General features: G+C 42.0%; 1 protein-coding gene across 1 annotated transcript in view; it reads right to left on the bottom strand.

Annotated features, from left to right (window-relative positions):
• LOC117463771 (mitogen-activated protein kinase kinase kinase 11) overlaps positions 1–21,058 on the bottom strand; it is a 57,190-nt gene that overhangs the window by 15,511 nt on the left and 20,621 nt on the right. Inside the window, 7 exon segments of the mRNA XM_034106205.2 lie at positions 196–309; positions 2,843–2,890; positions 2,893–3,094; positions 3,729–3,776; positions 3,778–3,905; positions 6,915–7,063; positions 16,492–16,672. Coding sequence (XP_033962096.1) covers positions 196–309; positions 2,843–2,890; positions 2,893–3,094; positions 3,729–3,776; positions 3,778–3,905; positions 6,915–7,063; positions 16,492–16,672 — 870 coding nt within the window.

The raw sequence follows: 21,058 nt of genomic DNA, 5'->3' as shown, positions 1-21,058 counted from the left end.
AGAGCAGTAAAGCAGGGGGGGAGCATGGGAAGATAAAAAAGATGAGTGGGTGGTTGAGAGCACATGAAAGGGGGAATTTGGAAACAGTGAGGAGTAATGCTGCAACAGATACTGTGAGTACACGCAAGAAGACAAAGGAACACACACACACACACACACACACACACACACACACACACACACGACTCCACTCACGTTGGATTGCACGGAAACGGCGAAAGGAGGGTGAGGAGCCTGAACCCATATCAGGAGAGTTACGCCTCTTCTCCAGGCCTGGGGAAGCCTGCACCGTGATCTTATGGATGAAATCTGCAACACACAAACAAAAATGTTAGACCACCTAAATACATACATTTGTTTAGCCTTCATCGCTCTGCTTAACATTTGTACATTCAGCAGTTGTTAGTTTGGTTGTTACACTTTTTTTCGGTTCCTTTTTTGTCCAAAACAGTCCGTACTGACTACCAAGGAACTGGACATTCAGAGCAATACATATTCTAAGCTTGGCACGCAATGTTTCTTTATGTCAAAGTGTGCCGTGTAAGCAGATCTCAATAGCCTTATATTACATGGCTCATTTGCCTGCTGGCCATTTCATCTCAAACATAGCGAGTAACTACTAGCTGTGGCTAACAGCATGCTACTGCTGCTACAAATCTGCAGAGCTCAACGTGTCAGGAGGGTCACTTTATTTAAATGAATAATAAATCCCTAAACATTTTATTTCTGCACTAAATTGACTTTTTATTTAATTAACTTGTAGAGTTGTTTGAGACAGATTTGTGCTCCATAGCAATTAGCTAGTAGAAGTAACTATTGCAGCAGCAGCAGGAAGTACTTATTTGCTGATGAGAGAAGAAGGCAATACTGTTAAACAGAAGCCTGATGAGTATCAAGAGGGACATTTAATCTAATACATTATTAATAGATTTAGACATTCATTCTGAAAATTACCTCAAATGAATGTGCCCTCAATATATCAATTTCCCCTCCTAAATCTGTCATTTGTACATGTGGATTTCTTCATTCCTTTCCATTGTAATCAAGGGTTTGTGCCTTTAAATTATATATATGCTTACTTTTAAAGGATATTAGACTGCTCCATTTTATTTGTGAGAGTGTGACTGACACTGACGGATGTAAAGAAAGAGATACCACGAATAACAGTTAATCAACTAATACATGTATCTTGACTCAAATTCACTGATTATAAATTCGAGGGTAGCATTTCAGTAAGAGTAATTTGCTCATTTACTGATAGCATTAGCAACTAGCATTAGTAGGGTGAGTAGGGTCTTGTTTACGAAGTTGAACAGTGTTGCTAAACTAGCTTGTTAGCTAAATAAGCTAACATTTGATCTCTGGTTTATTGAGCTGACTTAAGCTATGTAGAACCTAGGGCTGAAGATTAAGAGCCATTTATTTTACAGTTTTACTTGGAGTGTAAATAGATGTTCAGCCATACCACAGCACATCTATCTCCCCATCACCAGGCTATTTGTATCTTTATATATTTAGCCACTATACACCCATGAAGGAGCCACATTTGTGATGCATATGCAAAGCCTGTATTAAGCTTTTAGCACAGCCTTGAGTATACACTTGAGTTTGGATGTGGCAAATACAACCATTACATCCTTAATAAGAACCTTTTAAGAATGTTTTTTATTTGAATCTACAGGATTAGGCATATCGGAGTTATTCCACAGCGTACAGATTGCAAGAGCAACACAGGATGAAGATATGAATAATAATGCTGGACAGAGGAAAGGGAAAAAGATAGTCAGGGAGATATGGCTAGGGAGAGAATAAAAGGGGAGCTAGAGGGGAGACGAGTGAGAGAAAGGAAAGACGGCGAGAGAGAGAGAGAGAGAGAGAGAGAGAGAGAGAGAGAGAGAAAGAGGAGAGAGAGAGAGAGTGAGAGAGAGAGGCATGGAGCAAGAGTGAGAAAGTGAAGGGAGGCCAGCCAGCAGTGTATCCATAGACAGGAAGTAACAAGGCGTGGTTGGCTCACTCTCCCCCCTCTCATCAACCCCCCCCCCCCAACACCACCACATCACCGCCCTGCTGCTGCTGGGAAAGGCCTAAGCACAACACACACACACACACACACACACACACACACACACACACACACACACACCACACACACACACACACACACACACACACACACACACACACACACACACACACACACACACACACACACACACACACACACACACACACACACACACACACCACACACACACACACACACACACACACACACACACACACACCACACACACACACACACACCACACACACACACACACACACACACACACACACACACAATGTTTACGCATGCTTGCTCAGCCTAAAATACACTCACACATGCATTGAAAAATATTGGATGTGAACTGTGTGACTGTGTGATAGTAGAGGATGCTGCAGTGTGTTGGACAGTTTAAATATCTGCTGTAGTCACATCTGTGCGAATGTTGTTTCAGGGTATGGAAACATTTAAAAGAGTTTGACATTGAGATGGAAATAAAGGACAAACCATTTCAAGGGTTTTGTACAACAGCAGAAAATACCGGCAGCCTGCTTTTCTAAATATCGTCTTTAAACGTACGTGATTCCTGATAGGACAGCAAAGCAAAGCCAAAAACTCTCCTTCACTTACACCTCTCTGCTCTGTATTTCTTTGTGACTGTTGTTGTTATCGTTGCTTCTAGAGACTGAGCCACTAATGGCCCTTGAAATGGGATTTCTCGCCAAGACCGTTGGCCGACACAATCTGGCTGGTTGTTGATTTGTGACAGAACGACTCAAAAACAGAACATAAACACACCTTGAGGCTGGCTGATCTTCTCGCCATTCTTGCACTTGAGCTTGTGCTCTTAAAGGTGCCCTTCCTCTTCTTCACGTTGGGTTTCTCCTGGTTCTGGTTCTGGTTCAGGTGGAGGATGAGGAGGCTGAGCTCGCGCTCGAACACGTCCTGCTCCCACTGGGCCAGCTCCTGCTCCCTCAGCCGCAGGAATTCTTCCTGGGACTTCTGCTCCACCGCCGCTCGCTTCAGCTCCTCCTCGCGGCTTCGCAGCTCCTGATGGACGAAGAAGGACAAGTGGATGAAAGAGGAGTTTAATAAGAGCAGGTCCCTATCATGTGTCTGGTTTACAGTCTCATCTCAACCTGGTTCGAAAAGAGCTGCCGAAGATTGTTTGAATTAAACGTTTAATGACCATTATTGGCTAGCTGAGTAGGCAATTTTTTGTTTGTGCTTGAGCCTACTAAGCCACGAAGTGTGAAATATGACAACCCAGTCAGTTTGTTGACTGCCCTGTCAGAAATCATGGGACTCAACACGCCAGAACTTCCTTTGTAGTAGTCTTTCTCACAAGCCAATCAGCGCATACTTTTTCTGTGTTAAAGAGAAATGCACTAAAACGGAGCATTTGAGAAAGAGGGTGAAGAAAGGAATATTCCAACTGACGGTGTGACAAGACATTTTGTAACATGGAAGCATGCAAACATGTTCTGTTACAAACTAATATAAGTTTCTGATATGAGCATGACATTGTCTTCTTTAAACACTGTATTCCCACATGACACCAAAGTCTGAACTAAATAAATCAACCACATATGAGAATCTAGGATACTGAAAATGTATGGATTGATACAAAAAATACAAAGGGAACACAAAGGGTTACTGACTCCTGCACTGAGCGCCCTTTTACCTTCTCTTTAGCCCGGAGTTCATCGAACATGTCCTGGATCTCCAGTTTTCCAGTCCTCCTGCAGGGAGTGGAAGGATTCCTGCGGCATCTCTTCCTTCACCTGCTGTTCCAGGGCCAGCAGCTGGGACAGGATGGAGCTGAAGCTGGGTCTGCGGTGGGGGTCCTGGTCCCAGCACTCTGTAACACAAACAGCGGGTCAGATATTTCCAGTGGTGGGACAAGTATTCAGAGCCTGCACTGATACCACACTGTAAACTCACTCTAGTTAAAGGAATAAAGTCAAAACATAAATGTACCCAAGGCAAAAAAAAATCCTAATACATTTACAAAAACTAATTCATTGAATTATTCAAAAATAAATTGGGAAATTACATAAATGTTTATAAAAAGGTCTATTTTTTTTCTCCTAATCTCTAAAGTTGGAGAAAGAAATGTTGGCTTGTTACGTTTATAATGAAATATCATAATTTTAAACACTATTTTTGTCCAAAAATCTTAATTTGTAAGTAAATAAAAGCTTTAAGATTAAAGTGGACCTATCATGCTATATTTGAATAATATATTGTAGGGCCATACCTATATAAAACATGTCTGAAGTTTTTTTTTCAAAATACCAAACAGATCATGCATTTTAGCCATGCCTCATTTCGCTCTATTTGCTCTTTTCCAGCCCTGTTTTTGCAAGGGCTAATTCTGCTTTTGTGGCAGACTACAGCGCCACTTACAGGCCTGGCATATGTACTACAGCGTCTCCAGCGCTTTCGAGCGGCAATAGAGTGGCGAAGTTCCTACCCTTCCGGGGGAGCTCCATGGGACCTTATTTCGGAAAAATTATGTATTGAAGTCAATGGAGAGAGAAAGATTATCTTTCGATCCCGTTTGAATTGTGCCACGAATTACACATATGATGTTTGTCAATTTAAAAGATAATTTCGCAAGTAAAATAAAATAAAAATGTGTGGTAAAACTGTGAAGTAACACATTTGTTTGTGTGAAACGCTTAATGAACTACATCTCTGGTCTCGCAGACTCTCACAACAACACACGTCACCAAGATGGCCGTCACTACTGTCTTGCCTGGTCTTTCTAATGTTTAATGTCAACCATTTGTGCAGATAGCGTGAAGTAGAAAAAGATCGCCGATGCTAATGTAGCGTTAGCGTTAGCATTTCTCCCCCGGGCTTAAATGGTGTATTTTAGAATGATCACACCGGGTGACAGTACTCTTCAAAGGGTTCACGAAATATGACTACTACTCTTACTGCTTAACATGTTGGGTTACTTGATGTTACTTCATGTTAAGGCTAATAAAAATGACAAGGCTAAGGCTGTAATGCAAACTAACGTGCTTGCTACTAGCTAGGTAACTAACTTGATCCAGCCAGCCACTCCTGGTCCTTTCATCAGATGGGAAGCGAAAGAATGAGCAAGACCCATTGCTGGTATGATTACAGCCTGGTACTAAGCACACAGGAATATTGCTAAAGTTATCTTATCTTAGCTATCTCTTATATTTAGCAGAGGAAAACAATTGTGACGTCACTTACGCGACTCTGGGATTTGTAGTCTTTCTAGTTGCGTATTTTTCATATAGTCTTATATTTCAACAGTTTTACGACAAACTGTGACTTTTTAAAGATTGACAAACATCATGTGTAATTCATGGCACAATTCAAACGGGATCGAAAGATAAGTGTTCTCTCCCCATTGACTTAAGGTCCCATGGACCGGAAGTAGATGGGCGTGACTTCGCCACTCTATGGCCGTGGCCCAACCCCCCCATTCCCCTGATAGGTGGAGACTTGCCCATATAGGCCTGAGCACCCCTTTTCTGACGTCAGAAAAATTCAAATCTGTATCAGCTCCATTGACCCAGCCCCCATTTTTAGAGATTTGGGTATGGAGGAAAAGAGAGAGGGTTGTGTTTTCTGACACTTGGTGAGTTCCCTGACACACCGGGGACACATATTCATGTATAAAAGACGTACAAAAGTGCATTTTGCATGATAGGTCCCCTTTAAAAGTAAAAAAGGACGATGTTTTGATTTGACCTGTAGTCGAGTAGAAGAGGAAGAAAGATAAATATGCAAGTAAAGTCATCAAAGTACCCACATTTCGCACTTAAGTACAACACATGAGTACTTAGTTACTTTCCATTACTGGTTATTACTACACCAAACGCACTCTCTTATGAATGGCCTGTCCTTGGACCGATACAACATTGAAAGTGATGGACCTAAGCAGATCAAATTGATGTTGAGGATCATGTGGAAAATTGTTATTTGTTTGGTACCGAGTCGTTTCCTTAAAACAAGTGGAAAACATTGTCGTTAAACTAGACCCAATTGACTTGTTTCCAGCAGTTTCACTTCTTCCTAGTGTTTTCTTGAATCAAGAGACCTGAAAGAAGGAAGTAGGTCACTGATCATCATATTCCTTACAAAAACTGAATTTGTGTTTAAAAATAGGCAAACTATATGACCCTTTTTGTTCGTTACAATTATAAGACTTCCAATCCGGTCAAATTACTTACTTAGAAGTGTTTTCCTGCATTCATGTCCAAAGAGTATCCTGCGATGCCTCATTTAATATTTACATATATTCCAGCACTTCTGTTAGCATAATCTAGAGTCAAGCTGATCATTTATTCAAAGTGTATCCTTAATTAACATGCTGTGGGGGGTTTGCATAACTTGCTAACACTTTAGGCAATACAAGCAGATCAAAACCAATCCAATAATTAATTAATCCTCCGAGGTGGCTATCGGTGCCTTTGTGCACTGATCTCTTTTTTTTCGAATACAATCATAAATGACAAGCAGACATCAAGAGACGGGGATAAGCGGAGAGAATGTGAGCGTACTGTGTCTGTGTTTTGGCAGGGGCAGATAACAGCCTGCTAGCATGTTCCGCAGCACCCTGGTGACATTTCTTTTAACTCCAACAAAGTAATTGGTAAGTTGCACAAGGTGGCGTGGGCACACAAAAACACTTCCTCATCTCAGCCACGTCATTAACAACATACAGGAATTTGTTTTCTCAATTTCAACCCTGCTTTGAGGAAATGGAAAGAGGAGACTCTGGTTTGATCTTACGCAAGAGTACTGTCTTGTCACACCACTGAGCAGGAAGTCGTTGCATAAACGGAGCAATGAGTTCAATTATGTTTCCAAACACGTGTCCCACCTGACATGAGCTGAGCGAAGGGTTCGGGGCATGTGGAAGGGATGGGCAGGGTCAGCTTGTTCACTGCCACTCCGTAGGCGACGGCCAGTCCATCAATCCCTTTGTAGGGGGCCTCTCCTGTGAGCAGCTCCCACAGCAGAACACCATAGCTGGGGGGGAAACACACAGGCATGAGACAGGACATCAGGACAGGATTAGACACAGCATAGATCCCGAAGTACACGCATTATACACATGTATCAGCACTTTTAGTATGGTGATATATATGGTGAAATTAGACCACCACAGTATGTTCTTTCATTTGACTTTTTAGACTTCTGCCATTTGAGGCGGTTTACATATTCATAAGCTGTTCATGCAAACCCAGATGCTTCACAGTGAAAGTCTTCCAGCAAACAGATAGACAATGGCTTTGACTGTGAAGCAGGCCCCTTCCCTGTAGCGTGTTAAATAGTAGTGTGTGCATGTATAAGGTGTGCAAAAGGCTCTAATCCAAACAAAGGTCACTGTGTGCTCTGCATGTGTGACTATTAAAGAGGGGTTCATCCCTCCGATTCCATCCATCTCTATTCTATTAGAGGGAGTTTCTCTACCACACACTCTGGTTCCAGACAGAGGGTGAAAAGAGGAGACATGTCACAGTAGAGACACTACATACTAATATGAACCTGAAAATGTGTCTTCTTTAAACAATGTTGAGTAAAGACTGTATATGGTTATAGCATCTTTCGCATTATTGTGTTTTTGTTTGTAGAAGTCTGACACGATTGCAGGGACCCCTTAAAAAAAATGTTAAACTAAAAGGAAAATCGATCATCAGAAAAGTGAATCTTAAAAATGTGCCGTAAAACTAGTTCAAATATAATTTAAGACCGCTTGTGGCAGACAACCCCAATGCATATACGTTGCCGCAATAAGCGACGAAAATTAAACAGAAAGATACATTGTTTTAAAATAATTGATAATGTAAATACTGAACTCAAAATATAAAGCATAGGTTAAGCCTCTTTTTGACTTTTTAATGCAAAAATGTTACAAATGATACCATTAAGCCTGTTTGAAGTGTTTAATTTGGATATGTGCATTATTTCTATTAACTAAAATGTCCCCAGTAAAGGACTAAAGGGACAGAAAAGTCAAAGTTACATGACAGCAAGCCATTATGTTCAACACTGAACACTTCTAGATATGTAATTGGCTATACATGTACATTAAAACTGAACCAATCCAGTCCAAATACATATTTTTATATTGTTTTATACAAAATAAATCTATTGTGCCAAATCTGATAAGAAACGTTTCATGTCTACAGTGCATTGAACAAATCAATGACTGGATGTGTCAGAACTTTCTCCAATTAAACAAAGATAAAACTGAGGTCATGGTTTTTGGAGCCAAGGCAGAACGTATAAAGGTTAGCGCTGAGCTTCAGTCTGCAATGTTCAAAACAACAGATAGAGCCAGAAATCTAGGTGTAGTCATGGACTCTGACCTGAGTTTCAACAGTCACATTAAAACAGTTACTAAATCAGCCTACTACAGGGTATATGCAGGAATCCTGAAGTCAAATTTAATACCTTTTAAGACCTTTTTTAAGACCCTTTCCATACATTTTAAGACCTCATCGCAACTTCGAGTTCTAACCGGTTACCTTGGCGACACACTTTACCTCACATTTACTATATTGATTGTAAGATAGCACAACTAAACAGAGTGCAGACAGACTACTGAAGCCTCCTCTCCACATGACCTTCAACCTCTCTGTGAAGGTCAGGTTTAATGCAGCATGCTGCTTTGCTGCTTCTGTGCTCTTTCACTCCAGTAGAACCATCAGAAACCAGTAGAAACCAGTATTTGACCAATAAACAAAACAATTGACAAAACATTGAACTATGAAATATATTAAACTGTGGTGAGCTTCAGCGGGGTAATGCCATATAGGAGCTCCCTCACAAATACCCAGGGGTTAAATTGGGCTGGGGCTCTCCGGGGCTAAGCCCGGCACAGAGGACGATGCTCCGACGTCATCGCCCTCACACATTTGTCATATGTTTACAAAAAACGATATGTTAAGACTTTTCTCGTTCTTAATATAGACTATATTTAGGGTCGATATGTGTTGACCTTACTTTAAAATAGCAGATCTCTGTGACCGGATATAGTTGGGCTTAGACCCCGGCCCCACGAGGATGCATACAGTAAAACGCAAACGCAAAAAAGTCTTCCGTTCACACGCATTCGATTCATTAACGCGTCCGTTCACACTAGACCGCTGGAAATGCTGGAAACGCTGTAGTACATATGCCAGGCCTGTAAGTGGCGCTGCTGCCGCCACAAAATACACCAAAAGCAGCGAAGAAGACCCGGAGCATGGTTGTCATGGTTGCCCTTCTGGTTATTCTCCACGGTGGACGGCGTGTTCTCCTGCTGTATATCTCTCAGGTAGTCCACCAGCAGATAAACCCCCCCCCCCCACAGAGCGGAGCAAGGCAACGAAACTTAAAATAAGAAGCAGCATTTTATGGCACGCTATGCATGGGGCCGCCTTGAGGGGGTTTCCCGACATGTTGTTTCAGTAAATTAAAGGGTGTTACATGTTGTCGTTGCTGTGGACCTTCTTAATACCTTGGAAAATGCCGTTTAATACTTTTTAATAGCCTTAATTTTCGCTAAATTGATTTATCAACTTTTAATACTTTTTAAGACCCCGCGGACACCACCTAAAGAACATATCTAGGATTAAAAGCAGGATCTGGAGAAACTTGTCCATGCTTTTATCTTCAGTAGACACGACTACTGCAATGGTGTCTTTACTGTACGGAGGCTCAGTCACTGATACATGTTCGTTTATAAAGCCATGTTGGGTAAACTACCTTTTTATATCTGCTCTCTAATCTCTCGACGAATTGAAAGTACTTATTGCCTGAGATCTCATGATGTTGTTTTATTAAATGTGCCAAGTGCTAGGACTGTCTTAGGGAAGTTGTGCAGCTCCACTAACTTGGAACAGTCTGCAAACATGTTTAAAACTGAGCACTTTGGTTCCCCTGCATCTTTTTAAAACTCCGCTGGGTGACATGCGGTTTGATACTCATGGTACCTGTCACTGTACATAGAGTTTGTAAACTGTACATTATGTTGTATGTCTTCCTTATATTGTTGTTCTGTTGTTTTTATGTTACATGTGTAACTAATGTCCTGCAGGTCACCCTCGAAAAAGAGATCTTTTTATCTCAAGGGGCTTCACCTGGTTAAATAAAGGCTACAAACAAACAAACAGGTCTCACTAAAAAATCTATTAGGAAGCTGCAGCTGATTCAGAACGCTGCAGCTCGAGTCCTCACTGACACTAAGAAAGTGGATCACATCACTCCAGTTCTGAAGTCTTTACACTGGTTCCTCACTGACACTAAGAAAGTGGATCACATCACTGTTCTGAGGTCTTTACACTGGTTCCTCACTGACACTAAGAAAGTGGATCACATCACTGTTCTGAGGTCTTTACACTGGTTCCTCACTGACACTAAGAAAGTGGATCACATCACTGTTCTGAAGTCTTTACACTGGTTCCTCACTGACTCTAAGAAAGTGGATCACATCACTGTTCTGAGGTCTTTACACTGGTTCCTCGCTGACACTAAGAAAGTGGATCACATCACTCCAGTTCTGAGGTCTTTACACTGGTTCCTCACTGACTCTAAGAAAGTGGATCACATCACTGTTCTGAGGTCTTTACACTGGTTCCTCACTGACACTAAGAAAGTGGATCACATCACTGTTCTGAGGTCTTTACACTGGTTCCTCACTGACACTAAGAAAGTGGATCACATCACTGTTCTGAGGTCTTTACACTGGTTCCTCGCTGACACTAAGAAAGTGGATCACATCACTCCAGTTCTGAGGTCTTTACACTGGTTCCTCACTGACTCTAAGAAAGTGGATCACATCACTGTTCTGAGGTCTTTACACAGGTTCCTCACTGACACTAAGAAAGTGGATCACATCACTCCTGTTCTGAGGTCTTTACACTGCTTCCTCACTGACACTAAGAAAGTGGATCACATCACTGTTCTGAAGTCTTTACACTGGTTCCTCACTGACACTAAGAAAGTGGATCACATCACTCCAGTTCTGAGGTCTTTACACTGGTTCCTCACTGCCTCTAAGAAAGTGGATCACATCACTGTTCTGAAGTCTTTACACTGGTTCCTCACTGACTCTAAGAAAGTGGATCACATCACTGTTCTGAGGTCTTCACACTGGTTCCTCACTGACACTAAGAAAGTGGATCACATCACTGTTCTGAGGTCTTCACACTGGTTCCTCACTGACACTAAGAAAGTGGATCACATCACTGTTCTGAGGTCTTTACACTGGTTCCTCGCTGACACTAAGAAAGTGGATCACATCACTCCAGTTCTGAGGTCTTTACACTGGTTCCTCACTGACTCTAAGAAAGTGGATCACATCACTGTTCTGAAGTCTTTACACTGGTTCCTCACTGACACTAAGAAAGTGGATCACATCACTGTTCTGAGGTCTTCACACTGGTTCCTCACTGACACTAAGAAAGTGGATCACATCACTGTTCTGAGGTCTTCACACTGGTTCCTCACTGACACTAAGAAAGTGGATCACATCACTGTTCTGAGGTCTTTACACTGGTTCCTCGCTGACACTAAGAAAGTGGATCACATCACTCCAGTTCTGAGGTCTTTACACTGGTTCCTCACTGACTCTAAGAAAGTGGATCACATCACTGTTCTGAGGTCTTCACACTGGTTCCTCACTGACTCTAAGAAAGTGGATCACATCACTCCAGTTCTGAGGTCTTTACACTGGTTCCTCACTGACACTAAGAAAGTGGATCACATCACTGTTCTGAGGTCTTTACACCAGAGTCCTGCACGGGTCTGATTTTCAAGACCCGCTCCCGCCCCGCACCCGCGACGTGCAATACCGAACCCGCCCCGCTACCCGCACATATTGCCAATTAGTTCCGCAACCCGACCCGACCCGTCGGCACAAGATCCGCAACCCGACCCGAACCCGCATAGCCTATATGAGCAGTGAAAACGTGCAGTGGCATATTTGTCTCAAAAAGCGTGGGATGTTGGTTATTTTCTCCATCTATAGGATGACACCAAAATCCTCCCAGACGTTGGATTTCGCTCTTGAGGAAGTGTTATTGAAAATGCTGTATATTCTCCACTAGAGAGCTTCACCTCCGCCATTTCAAATGTGGCGCGCACAGCAGCAGATCGATGCGCTGCAGAGGTTATGATTATGCATGGTCCCGCGGGGGAGAAGTCTGAGGATTTAAACATTAAACTAAATTATTATTATTTTAATATATTTATTATGCAATACCCGCGACCCGACCCGCATCATCTTTGTTTTACCCAGAACCGAACCCGGAAAAAAGCGTTTGAAAAAATACCACTCGCGAATCACCTTTTTTGCGGGTCACCCCCGCGGGTACCCGACCCGATGCAGGACTCTGCTTTACACTGGTTCCTCACTGACTCTAAGAAAGTGGATCACATCACTGTTCTGAGGTCTTTACACTGGTTCCTCACTGACACTAAGAAAGTGGATCACATCACTGTTCTGAGGTCTTTACACTGGTTCCTCACTGACACTAAGAAAGTGGATCACATCACTGTTCTGAAGTCTTTACACTGGCTTCCTGTGTGTCAAAGAATAGATTTCTAAATACTGCTGCTGGTTTATAAAGCACTGAATGGTTTAGGCCCAAAATACATTTCTGACCTACTGCTAAATGATGAACCATCCAGATCTCTCAGGTCTTCAGGGACTGGTCAGCTTTCTGTCTCCAGAGTCAGAACTAAACATGGAGAAGCAGCGTTCAGTTATTATGCTCCAAACATCTGGAACAAACTCCCAGAAACCTGCAGGTCCGCTGCAACTCTGACTACTTTTAAATCCAGGCTGAAGACTTTTCTTTTTGTCACTGCTTTTCATTGAAACTGAGCCGTTGTGTTCATCAGTAAAGTGGAACTTTTGTGTGAACTATTCATATCTTAAACTGCACTGTAACTTTTTATTCATGTACTTTTTATTCATTTATTTTTTCTTTTAATGTTTCTTTTATTATCTTTTAACGTTTTTAAATGCCTTTGTCTGAATGTCTTTCATTTTTGTAAAGCACCTTGAATTGCCTTGTGTTGAAAGGGGCTATATAAATAAACTTGCCTTACAAACATCCATACCATAATTGATACAAATGGAAAGTCTAAAATGTGTTGATTTATGCTTTTCAAAGGATACTTGCTCATTGCACCCTGGGTTACTTCTACTTATGGACGTTTACTTTGCTTTGTTCAGCACATAATACCTTACCAATTCATTATCCTAGTGGTGGCAGTACAGAACAAAGACATTGTTTCAAGTGAAATATCTTTGCTTTGTGAAACATGTGCTTGTAAACTCATGCATGCAAAACTCGAACAAATGCACACACACACACAAGACTTTGAAGCCACACAATGGGAGCAGCTCTGTGTCCTCAGAAGATGAAGCGTGGACTTGGATCTCCCACACTGTCAATTACACCCCCCCCCCCCCTTTAATTACAACTTCCACACACACTGGGCAGAAAAACGCAGCTCAACGTCCCGAGGCGGTCGCTGTCTCCGCGTGGCGGCTTTGGAGACGAGCGGCCGTGGACAAAAGAGAAAGACCGGTAGAACAAAGATCACCCTTCAGCTCTTGCGCATTTAGTCGTTTTCCAGATTGTGCTGTGATAGCTGTGAAAATGAACTTATGTGGGATTGTTGTTCGGAGACGTGGACATGGAAACTCAGAGGATGTGTGCGGGACACTGAGGAGACACTGTACACTTTTGTACACTAAATAGGGTTGAGTTCCAGAACATTCCTTAAGTGGCTTCCACCATTTTTGATGTCCTCAAAGACGCTTTCTAAAAGGTTCTCACTAGCAGCATGTTCAATTGGCTTCACGTAGGCTCTGTGTTGGGCTGCAAAGAACCATTTAGGAGAGGATTAAAGGGTCCAAATCCAATGGATTAAAGTTAAACCATAGCATATGTGAGTAAGTGCTGTAACCACTGTGTATTATTGCTTTAGGAAATCATTTGTCTATGCTAATTTAACAATGGCACTTAAAAGCCCTCTCAAGTCAGTTAAGGCGTCACACACACACACACACACACACACACACACACACACCACACACACACACACACACACACACACACACACACCACACACACACACACACACACACACACACACACACACAACACACACACACACACACACACACACACAACACACACACACACACACACACACACACACACACACACACACACACACACACACACACACACACACACACACACACACACACACACACACACACACACACACACACACACACACACACACACACACACACACACACACACACACACACACACACACACACACACACAGCTGTGGTTAGGTCTGGTGTGTGGCCTCCTCCTCTGTCTATACTGGAGACAATGGGACAGTGTGCTGTACAGATGTCCCGCAACAAAGCACAGAGCCGCTCTTTGAAGGCACGCCGTCACATGAGTGCGGCGGTCTTGCTGCCATCCATCATCCTCGTCATCACTCGCGTCTCCCACCCTCTCTCCCCTGCACTTTCACCCTTTCCCCTCTGTTTCTATCACAGACAGATGCAGCAGGACCACTTTCCTGCTGAGTTGTTGCAGATAATTACTACAGATTACTGTTTACATGAATATAAAGACATTGTAATTGTCTGTAATTGCTCTTGGTGTATGCTTGGTCATAAACATCACGCCAAAAGGCTGTATTGTATTTTTTATTATGCGGATTTGTATTATTGATTATATACTTACACTTGCTATTTTGAGTGCTTAAGTGCATTTACACTGAGAAGTATGACAAAATGCAGAGTACCGTGAGTACCTGGAATGTGCGTGCATAGCGGTCAAAGAGTAGAGTATGGAATGCTGGACATTTCTTACCTTCAAAAGGTCGGCTACGTAGCAAAATGCAGCGAACACGGTCGCTCCGATAAAGATAGCACTATTCAAACAGATGTTAACCATGTGGGGGTGTTCACTAAGAACTAATGTACTGTTGTTGGATGAATACCATAAAGTTAATCAAGCAGTGACATGTCTCCATGCTTTAATGTTCAAAAAGCTCTTTATTTGTCTCGTACTGCCTGTGCTGCAGCACCTCTTTTCACCCTCTGTCTGAAACCAGAGCCCAGTCTGCTCTGATTGGTTAGCTGGCCAGCTCTGTTGTGGTTGGTTAAACACTAAGTGATGTCCCGCCCCTTAGCCTATCAAGTACAATGAGTTGGAGCACAAGCCAAGAGAAGGGCGAGTGTTACATAGTGATGTCCAATGGAGGCGTTTCAGGCAGGGGGGGGACAAGGTTATGTACAACCTACATAATACACTACAGGAAAGGGAAAACCCCAAAAAGTATAAAAGGGCCTCTTTAAGTGCCAGAGCCCAGGGTGTAACTTTAATAGGAATGAATGGGTTGCCATCTTTGAAGTTGGTATTCAGTTATTCCCAACACGTCCAGGGTTCCTAGCCTAGCTTAGTGAATAGTTGATTTTCAGGGGAAAACCCCAAAAAGCAGTGCCAGCAAGCCCCCGGCTAAAGTCCGGGTTAGCCACTTTGGAATGTGTCAGGATTGTGGCAGAATGAAAGCTTTCTTTCCCCGGGGCTAAGAGCTCACTTAGCCTAAGCTAACTTAAGAGAGCAAGGGCACAACAGAGGAAGGGATGAAATGGCAATATAATAGTGATTGGTGTAAATATTGGCCTGCTGCTGAAATAAAGTGTTGCAGCATTGATTACTTTATAGCCCTTGAGGGATTGAGCAGAGCATTCGTTCTTTCTTTTATTGGTTGGTGTGTTCAAAGTATCAGAATACACGGCACCAGCAAGCACCTTTCCCTTTCAGTTGCATTATTAAAGTGTTTTATGCCAAACGTCCTTGTGAAATCCTGCACGACCTACTTTGTAAATCCCTCACAATCAGAGACGTCTCTGTCACCATAGAAACACTTATATTAGTCAGCTGGAGACATGCATCACAGATTGGTGCGTTTAAACTAAGATCATTAGACACGCCGCCGTATTCATTGGCTCGCGATCAAACATTCGCGATATATATATAATATTCAGGTTTATTTATTCCACTCACAACATGTCCTTCAAGCGAAGCAGTAATATGACTTTAGTTCTGCATAAAAATACAAATGTAATAAAAGAAAAAAAGGTTTTAAGTTTAACCTTGATTTGGGGAAATTAAACATGTTCATTTCTAACAAAAAACACAATTTGTGTCACTTCGACATGTCGGGAAATACACCTAATTGCTTAGTCCTAGCTTTAGCATACAGACATCAGCATGGTATTGATCTTCTCTGCAATAAAGCAAATTTCCCAAAGTGTAGAAATGTTCCTGTAAGGTGCCGTGATTGGTCAAACACGAGTCTTAATATCCGCCTCACAATAAAACCCTGGAACGAGCTTGAAAATGGTTGTGTCCACTCACCTCCAAACGTCGCTGCCCTTGGAGAAGGTGGAGGACTTGATGACCTCGGGGGCCATCCAGGCGTAGGTGCCGGCGGTGCTCATCTTGGTGGTCTTGTGCCACTCTCTGGCCAGGCCGAAGTCCGTGATCTTCAGCGTCAAACCCTCCATACATTCATTCTCTATGGGCTGAGACAGGAGGACTGCAGAGGAAGAGAAAGACATGTTGAAATGCAACGAACTATATCACTGGACTTTAAACCGCTCCCAGGAGGTCATGTTTTAAGATGGGTTTGTTTGTCTATTTGTTTTCCGTCAGCAGGATTACTACAGGCAAGACAAATTAGAAACCTTGGAAGGCTGTAGCATTTGAAAGGATTTCACTTGCATTTGACAAAACAACATAAATACAACACTGTCCCTTGTGTCCCTGGCTAAGAAATATGACTTTCCACACATAGAAGCACTCGAGGCTGTTGTTGTGAAGCAGCTACAGGAATATGGAAGACATGACATTCACCCCGGGATTAAAAAAGGATTGTTTTTGCAATAAAATGTGGAAAATAATGGGAATCACAAGAAACGACCAGTAATTGCTTTTCAAAACAAGTTGCACCACAGATTTTCATATTTGCAGAGAACTACAATGTGCACCAAGAAAAGACTGTAAACTGTGAAGAGTAATACCCTCATGCAACACAAGACAGAAAGCACCAAAGAAAGACAATATTAAAGTGTTAACCGCTTAAGTTCCCAAATGACTTCCCTCGGGCCAAACAATAATGCTTCTCAAATAAAGAACATAATAAAAGCAACCACTGTTATTAAAAAAGGTGAACACACTATGAGTGGTTGCGAATAAATGGACCAGTGATGACGTAGGTTTTCAGTGTTACTGTACATCTGAGTCAGTACATGTTGCAAATTCTCATTCACGGTAAGACGTTTTCTCTGCAGAGATTTGCATTCATTATGACAGAGAAACTGGAGGGTCGTGCTCCTTCTGAAACTCTTCCTAAAACCAAACTCCAAAAGCGCCAGCATGATACCAGTAAGAAAAACACAAATACTGCCAGTGCGATCAACAGCTGTTCTTGTTTAAACCTGTATTGTTAGGATTTCTAAGAATACAGAGAAGGAGCAGTGTTACTACAAGTTCACAAAAATGCGACTATGACAAATCATTTTTTGGGAGAGAATATTATGTACCTGAAGTTTAATAACTTGCAATGCTGGGAAATCAATTCAAGTTAAAACAATATTAAATCAGTAAACACTTATCTTGCTAATGTCAAGTTAGAGAATATTTTCATTTTGATTACTTTAACAACAATTGGTGATTTGCAAGTTAAAACTGTGATAAAACAACTTTGAAACACGTGTGATGGATGTCTTGTAATGTGTTGCATTTTCAAAAACACTAACTAAACATTTGAATATCGATAAACAAATGCTGTGGAACCAATGACCAAGTGTTACTACATTCCATGTTGGAAGAAGTACTCTTAAACCTAAAAGTACAAATACTATGATCTAGTATGAGTTCAAAATGTTACTTCAGTAAAAGTACATAAGTATTAGCATCAAAATGTACATGAAGTATTCTGCACAATGACCCATTTCAGAATAATAAAAGTACAGAAGTATTATCAGCTATGTGTACTACAAGTATCAAAGTATTCTAAATGCAGAATGGATCTTTTCACAATATTATATTATGGTTATTATGTTATCCTGTTTTATACATGTACAAGCATTTAAGTGTTACTTAAATACTGTGTAGATAAGAGGTACAGTACAAAATTACACCATATCAGTGTATCATATGTATTTGTATGTGCAAAGTGACTAGTAACTGTGAGTATTAAAATTAAGTAGTGAGTAAAAACTACTATATTTCCTCTGAAATGTAGTGGAGTAAAAGTATTAAGTAGCTTTAAATGGAAATACTAAAGGAAACAACAAATATGTCAAAAAGGTAAAGTAAAAGTACATAAGTAAAAGTATTAATTTAACTTTATTGATAGGGAGTGACAAACCTGACAGCAGTGACATCGCTGAATCAGATATAGATGACTGATGTAAAGGAATGGGTCTCTAAACATAGATGCAGCACAAAGAATCCAAAATGAGAAAAGTATACACTGTATTAGGGCTGTCAAGTTAACGCGTTAATAACGCAAAAAAAATTAACACCACTAATTATTTTAATGCGATTTAATGCCCCGTAGTTTCAGAGCGCATCGAGTTTAAAATACCATCTACAAGCTGATGCTGACAGCCCCGCTCCTGCTGCCCGCTTGCAGCAGACCACACTTCCACGCGAGGGTGTGTATGTGTGGCCACACACACACACACACACACACACACACACACACACACACACACACACACACACACAATATTGTATTATTGTATGAGAGAGGTTCCAGGTTGTTGTGTTTAATATTCATGAGAATATTTGTCATTGTTCAAATGATAATAAACATTAGCATAAAGCATATTTGTCCACTCATATGGTGATAAGAGTATTAAAAACTTGAAAAATATTCCTCTAAGGTACATTTAGAACAGATCAAAAATGTGCGATTAATTTGCGATTAATCGCGATTAACTATGGACAATCATGCGATTAATCGCGATTAAATATTTTAATCGACTGACAGCCCTATAAAAAATGTAATAGCCTTACGAAGAAAACACATTTAGGTAACCAGCGTGTTATGCAACCGCGCAGCGTTGGAAGGCTTTGTTTTTTATGGAAATAGAATATAATGCTGAGGATGTGGGTTGCTGCGGTGTGACTCGGATCACATGCCTCGGTATGATCCAGCCAGGCTCTTCCCCTTTGCTGGCAGCATGGTCACTGATGGCAGGGCCGGCCGTCACACGCAGGGAGGAGGGAAGCGGCAAGGAATTTGACTTATTATAGGGAAGTAAGTCACTTTCTGGGCCAGGCACTTATTTCCTTTTTTTTCTCCTGCATATTTGACTGGAAAATCTATTTTCTCCCGTCAGTCTCTCTTTTCCTTTTAATTTTGTCTTTTCCAAACACATGAACGATTCTCTCTCTTTCTGTCTTTGTTGTCTATGTCTTTGTCCCTCTCTCAGACATCCTGTGCTGTGACTCGAAGCCCAGAGGCAGCGGTTTGACACAAAGGAATGCATCACAAGAGGTTGTGTTGTCTGCTGTGTGTGCGTGAGTGTGTGAACGTTGAACGGGAGATTTGTTGTTTTCGTAATGTCATTGGGCGACAATTTTGGCACCCAGTTCTATTGAAAACATACACACCTTCAAAGTTGCAACAGTGCATGTGATTTTGTAAAATGACTACGGGTCCAAAGACGGACAATCATTGAAGGCAAAGACTTCCCAATCTTAACAGCCAGACAGCCTTTGAAATGTATGTCCATCACAGACTTTCGATATTGACTTCTGCCTCAAGAAGGCACAAACAACAAAATACTTAAAGTAGCCAATGGGCACAACAAAACACCACAGTAAGGTAGAAATGCCCGCTCATTTAACCTTCTAGCAGAAAATCAATTTATGTCCGTTCTACGGCTGAGTCATTGTTTTCTGTCGATTCCACAAGCCCCTCAGGGGGGGTTGGTGGGGGGGCTTGTAATTACTGCAACAGGCCTTGATCCTTTACTCCACTTCTTTTGTCCGGCTGCGAGTCAGCGTCTGGTAAAAACAAGCCGCGGTCAGTCACCCCTATTTCCACCAGGGCGCTCCTTCTCTGCGCCTTGACCCCACTTCCAGGAAGTGACGCTGGTATCGGCCAATTAGCCTCCGGTGGCTGGGCCCTTCCTTAAAAAGCAAACAAAAACACAGCAGCCGAGTTTGTCGTTTCTCTCTTGCTGTTCATTGTGCGCAATAAGAAAAGCACTATTTTAGGAAACTGAGGTTGAAAGGGGTCACGTGGCACCAGACAGACCCAGATAGTAGGGGAGTCTCGGGTACACTGAAAAAACTGAAACGATTACTTTAATTAAATGTATCATGTCAACAAATTCCACATAACTGTAAAGTCAATGTGTAGCACAGGCAGTGTAGCACAGGCTGAGGTGACAGAGACAGAGAGAGGTGCAGACTGGCGATCCTTTTCATATGATTGAGAGCGGTGGGGCAGAGCTAAAAATGGCTGCCAGCGCCTAGAAAGCAGAGCACACACACACATTGGAAAAAAAACATGCACACACAGACGCCTTATACAGGACACTCTCACTTTCTGTGGCCAAATATTTTTAGCAGCCAGCTGTACACAGGAAAAATAATGTGGGACACACACACACCAGGGTTTCCGTTAGCCGGTAATTACCGGTTTTTAGCTGGTAACATTTATAAAAAAACGGTAAATTCAAAACCTGACGGTCAACATGTCTGGTAATAATTAGGGAGGCTCCGATCGATCGGCCGCCGGTCATTATCGGCCGATATTCACTCTTAATAGTTTGATCGGTGCTCTCTATAAAGGCCGATCAGGAGAGCTGGATCTGATCCATATGGACATGAACGCGAGTGAAGTGTAACCGGACGCGAGAGAGAGATCAGATCAGCTGCTGAGTCTGACCGAGACACGCAG

This window comes from Pseudochaenichthys georgianus, chromosome 18, assembly GCF_902827115.2.
Source record: "Pseudochaenichthys georgianus chromosome 18, fPseGeo1.2, whole genome shotgun sequence".
Classification (NCBI taxonomy): Eukaryota; Metazoa; Chordata; class Actinopteri; order Perciformes; family Channichthyidae; genus Pseudochaenichthys; species Pseudochaenichthys georgianus.
Note: the sequence above shows the minus strand (reverse complement) of the source record. Positions and strands in the feature narration are given on the sequence as shown.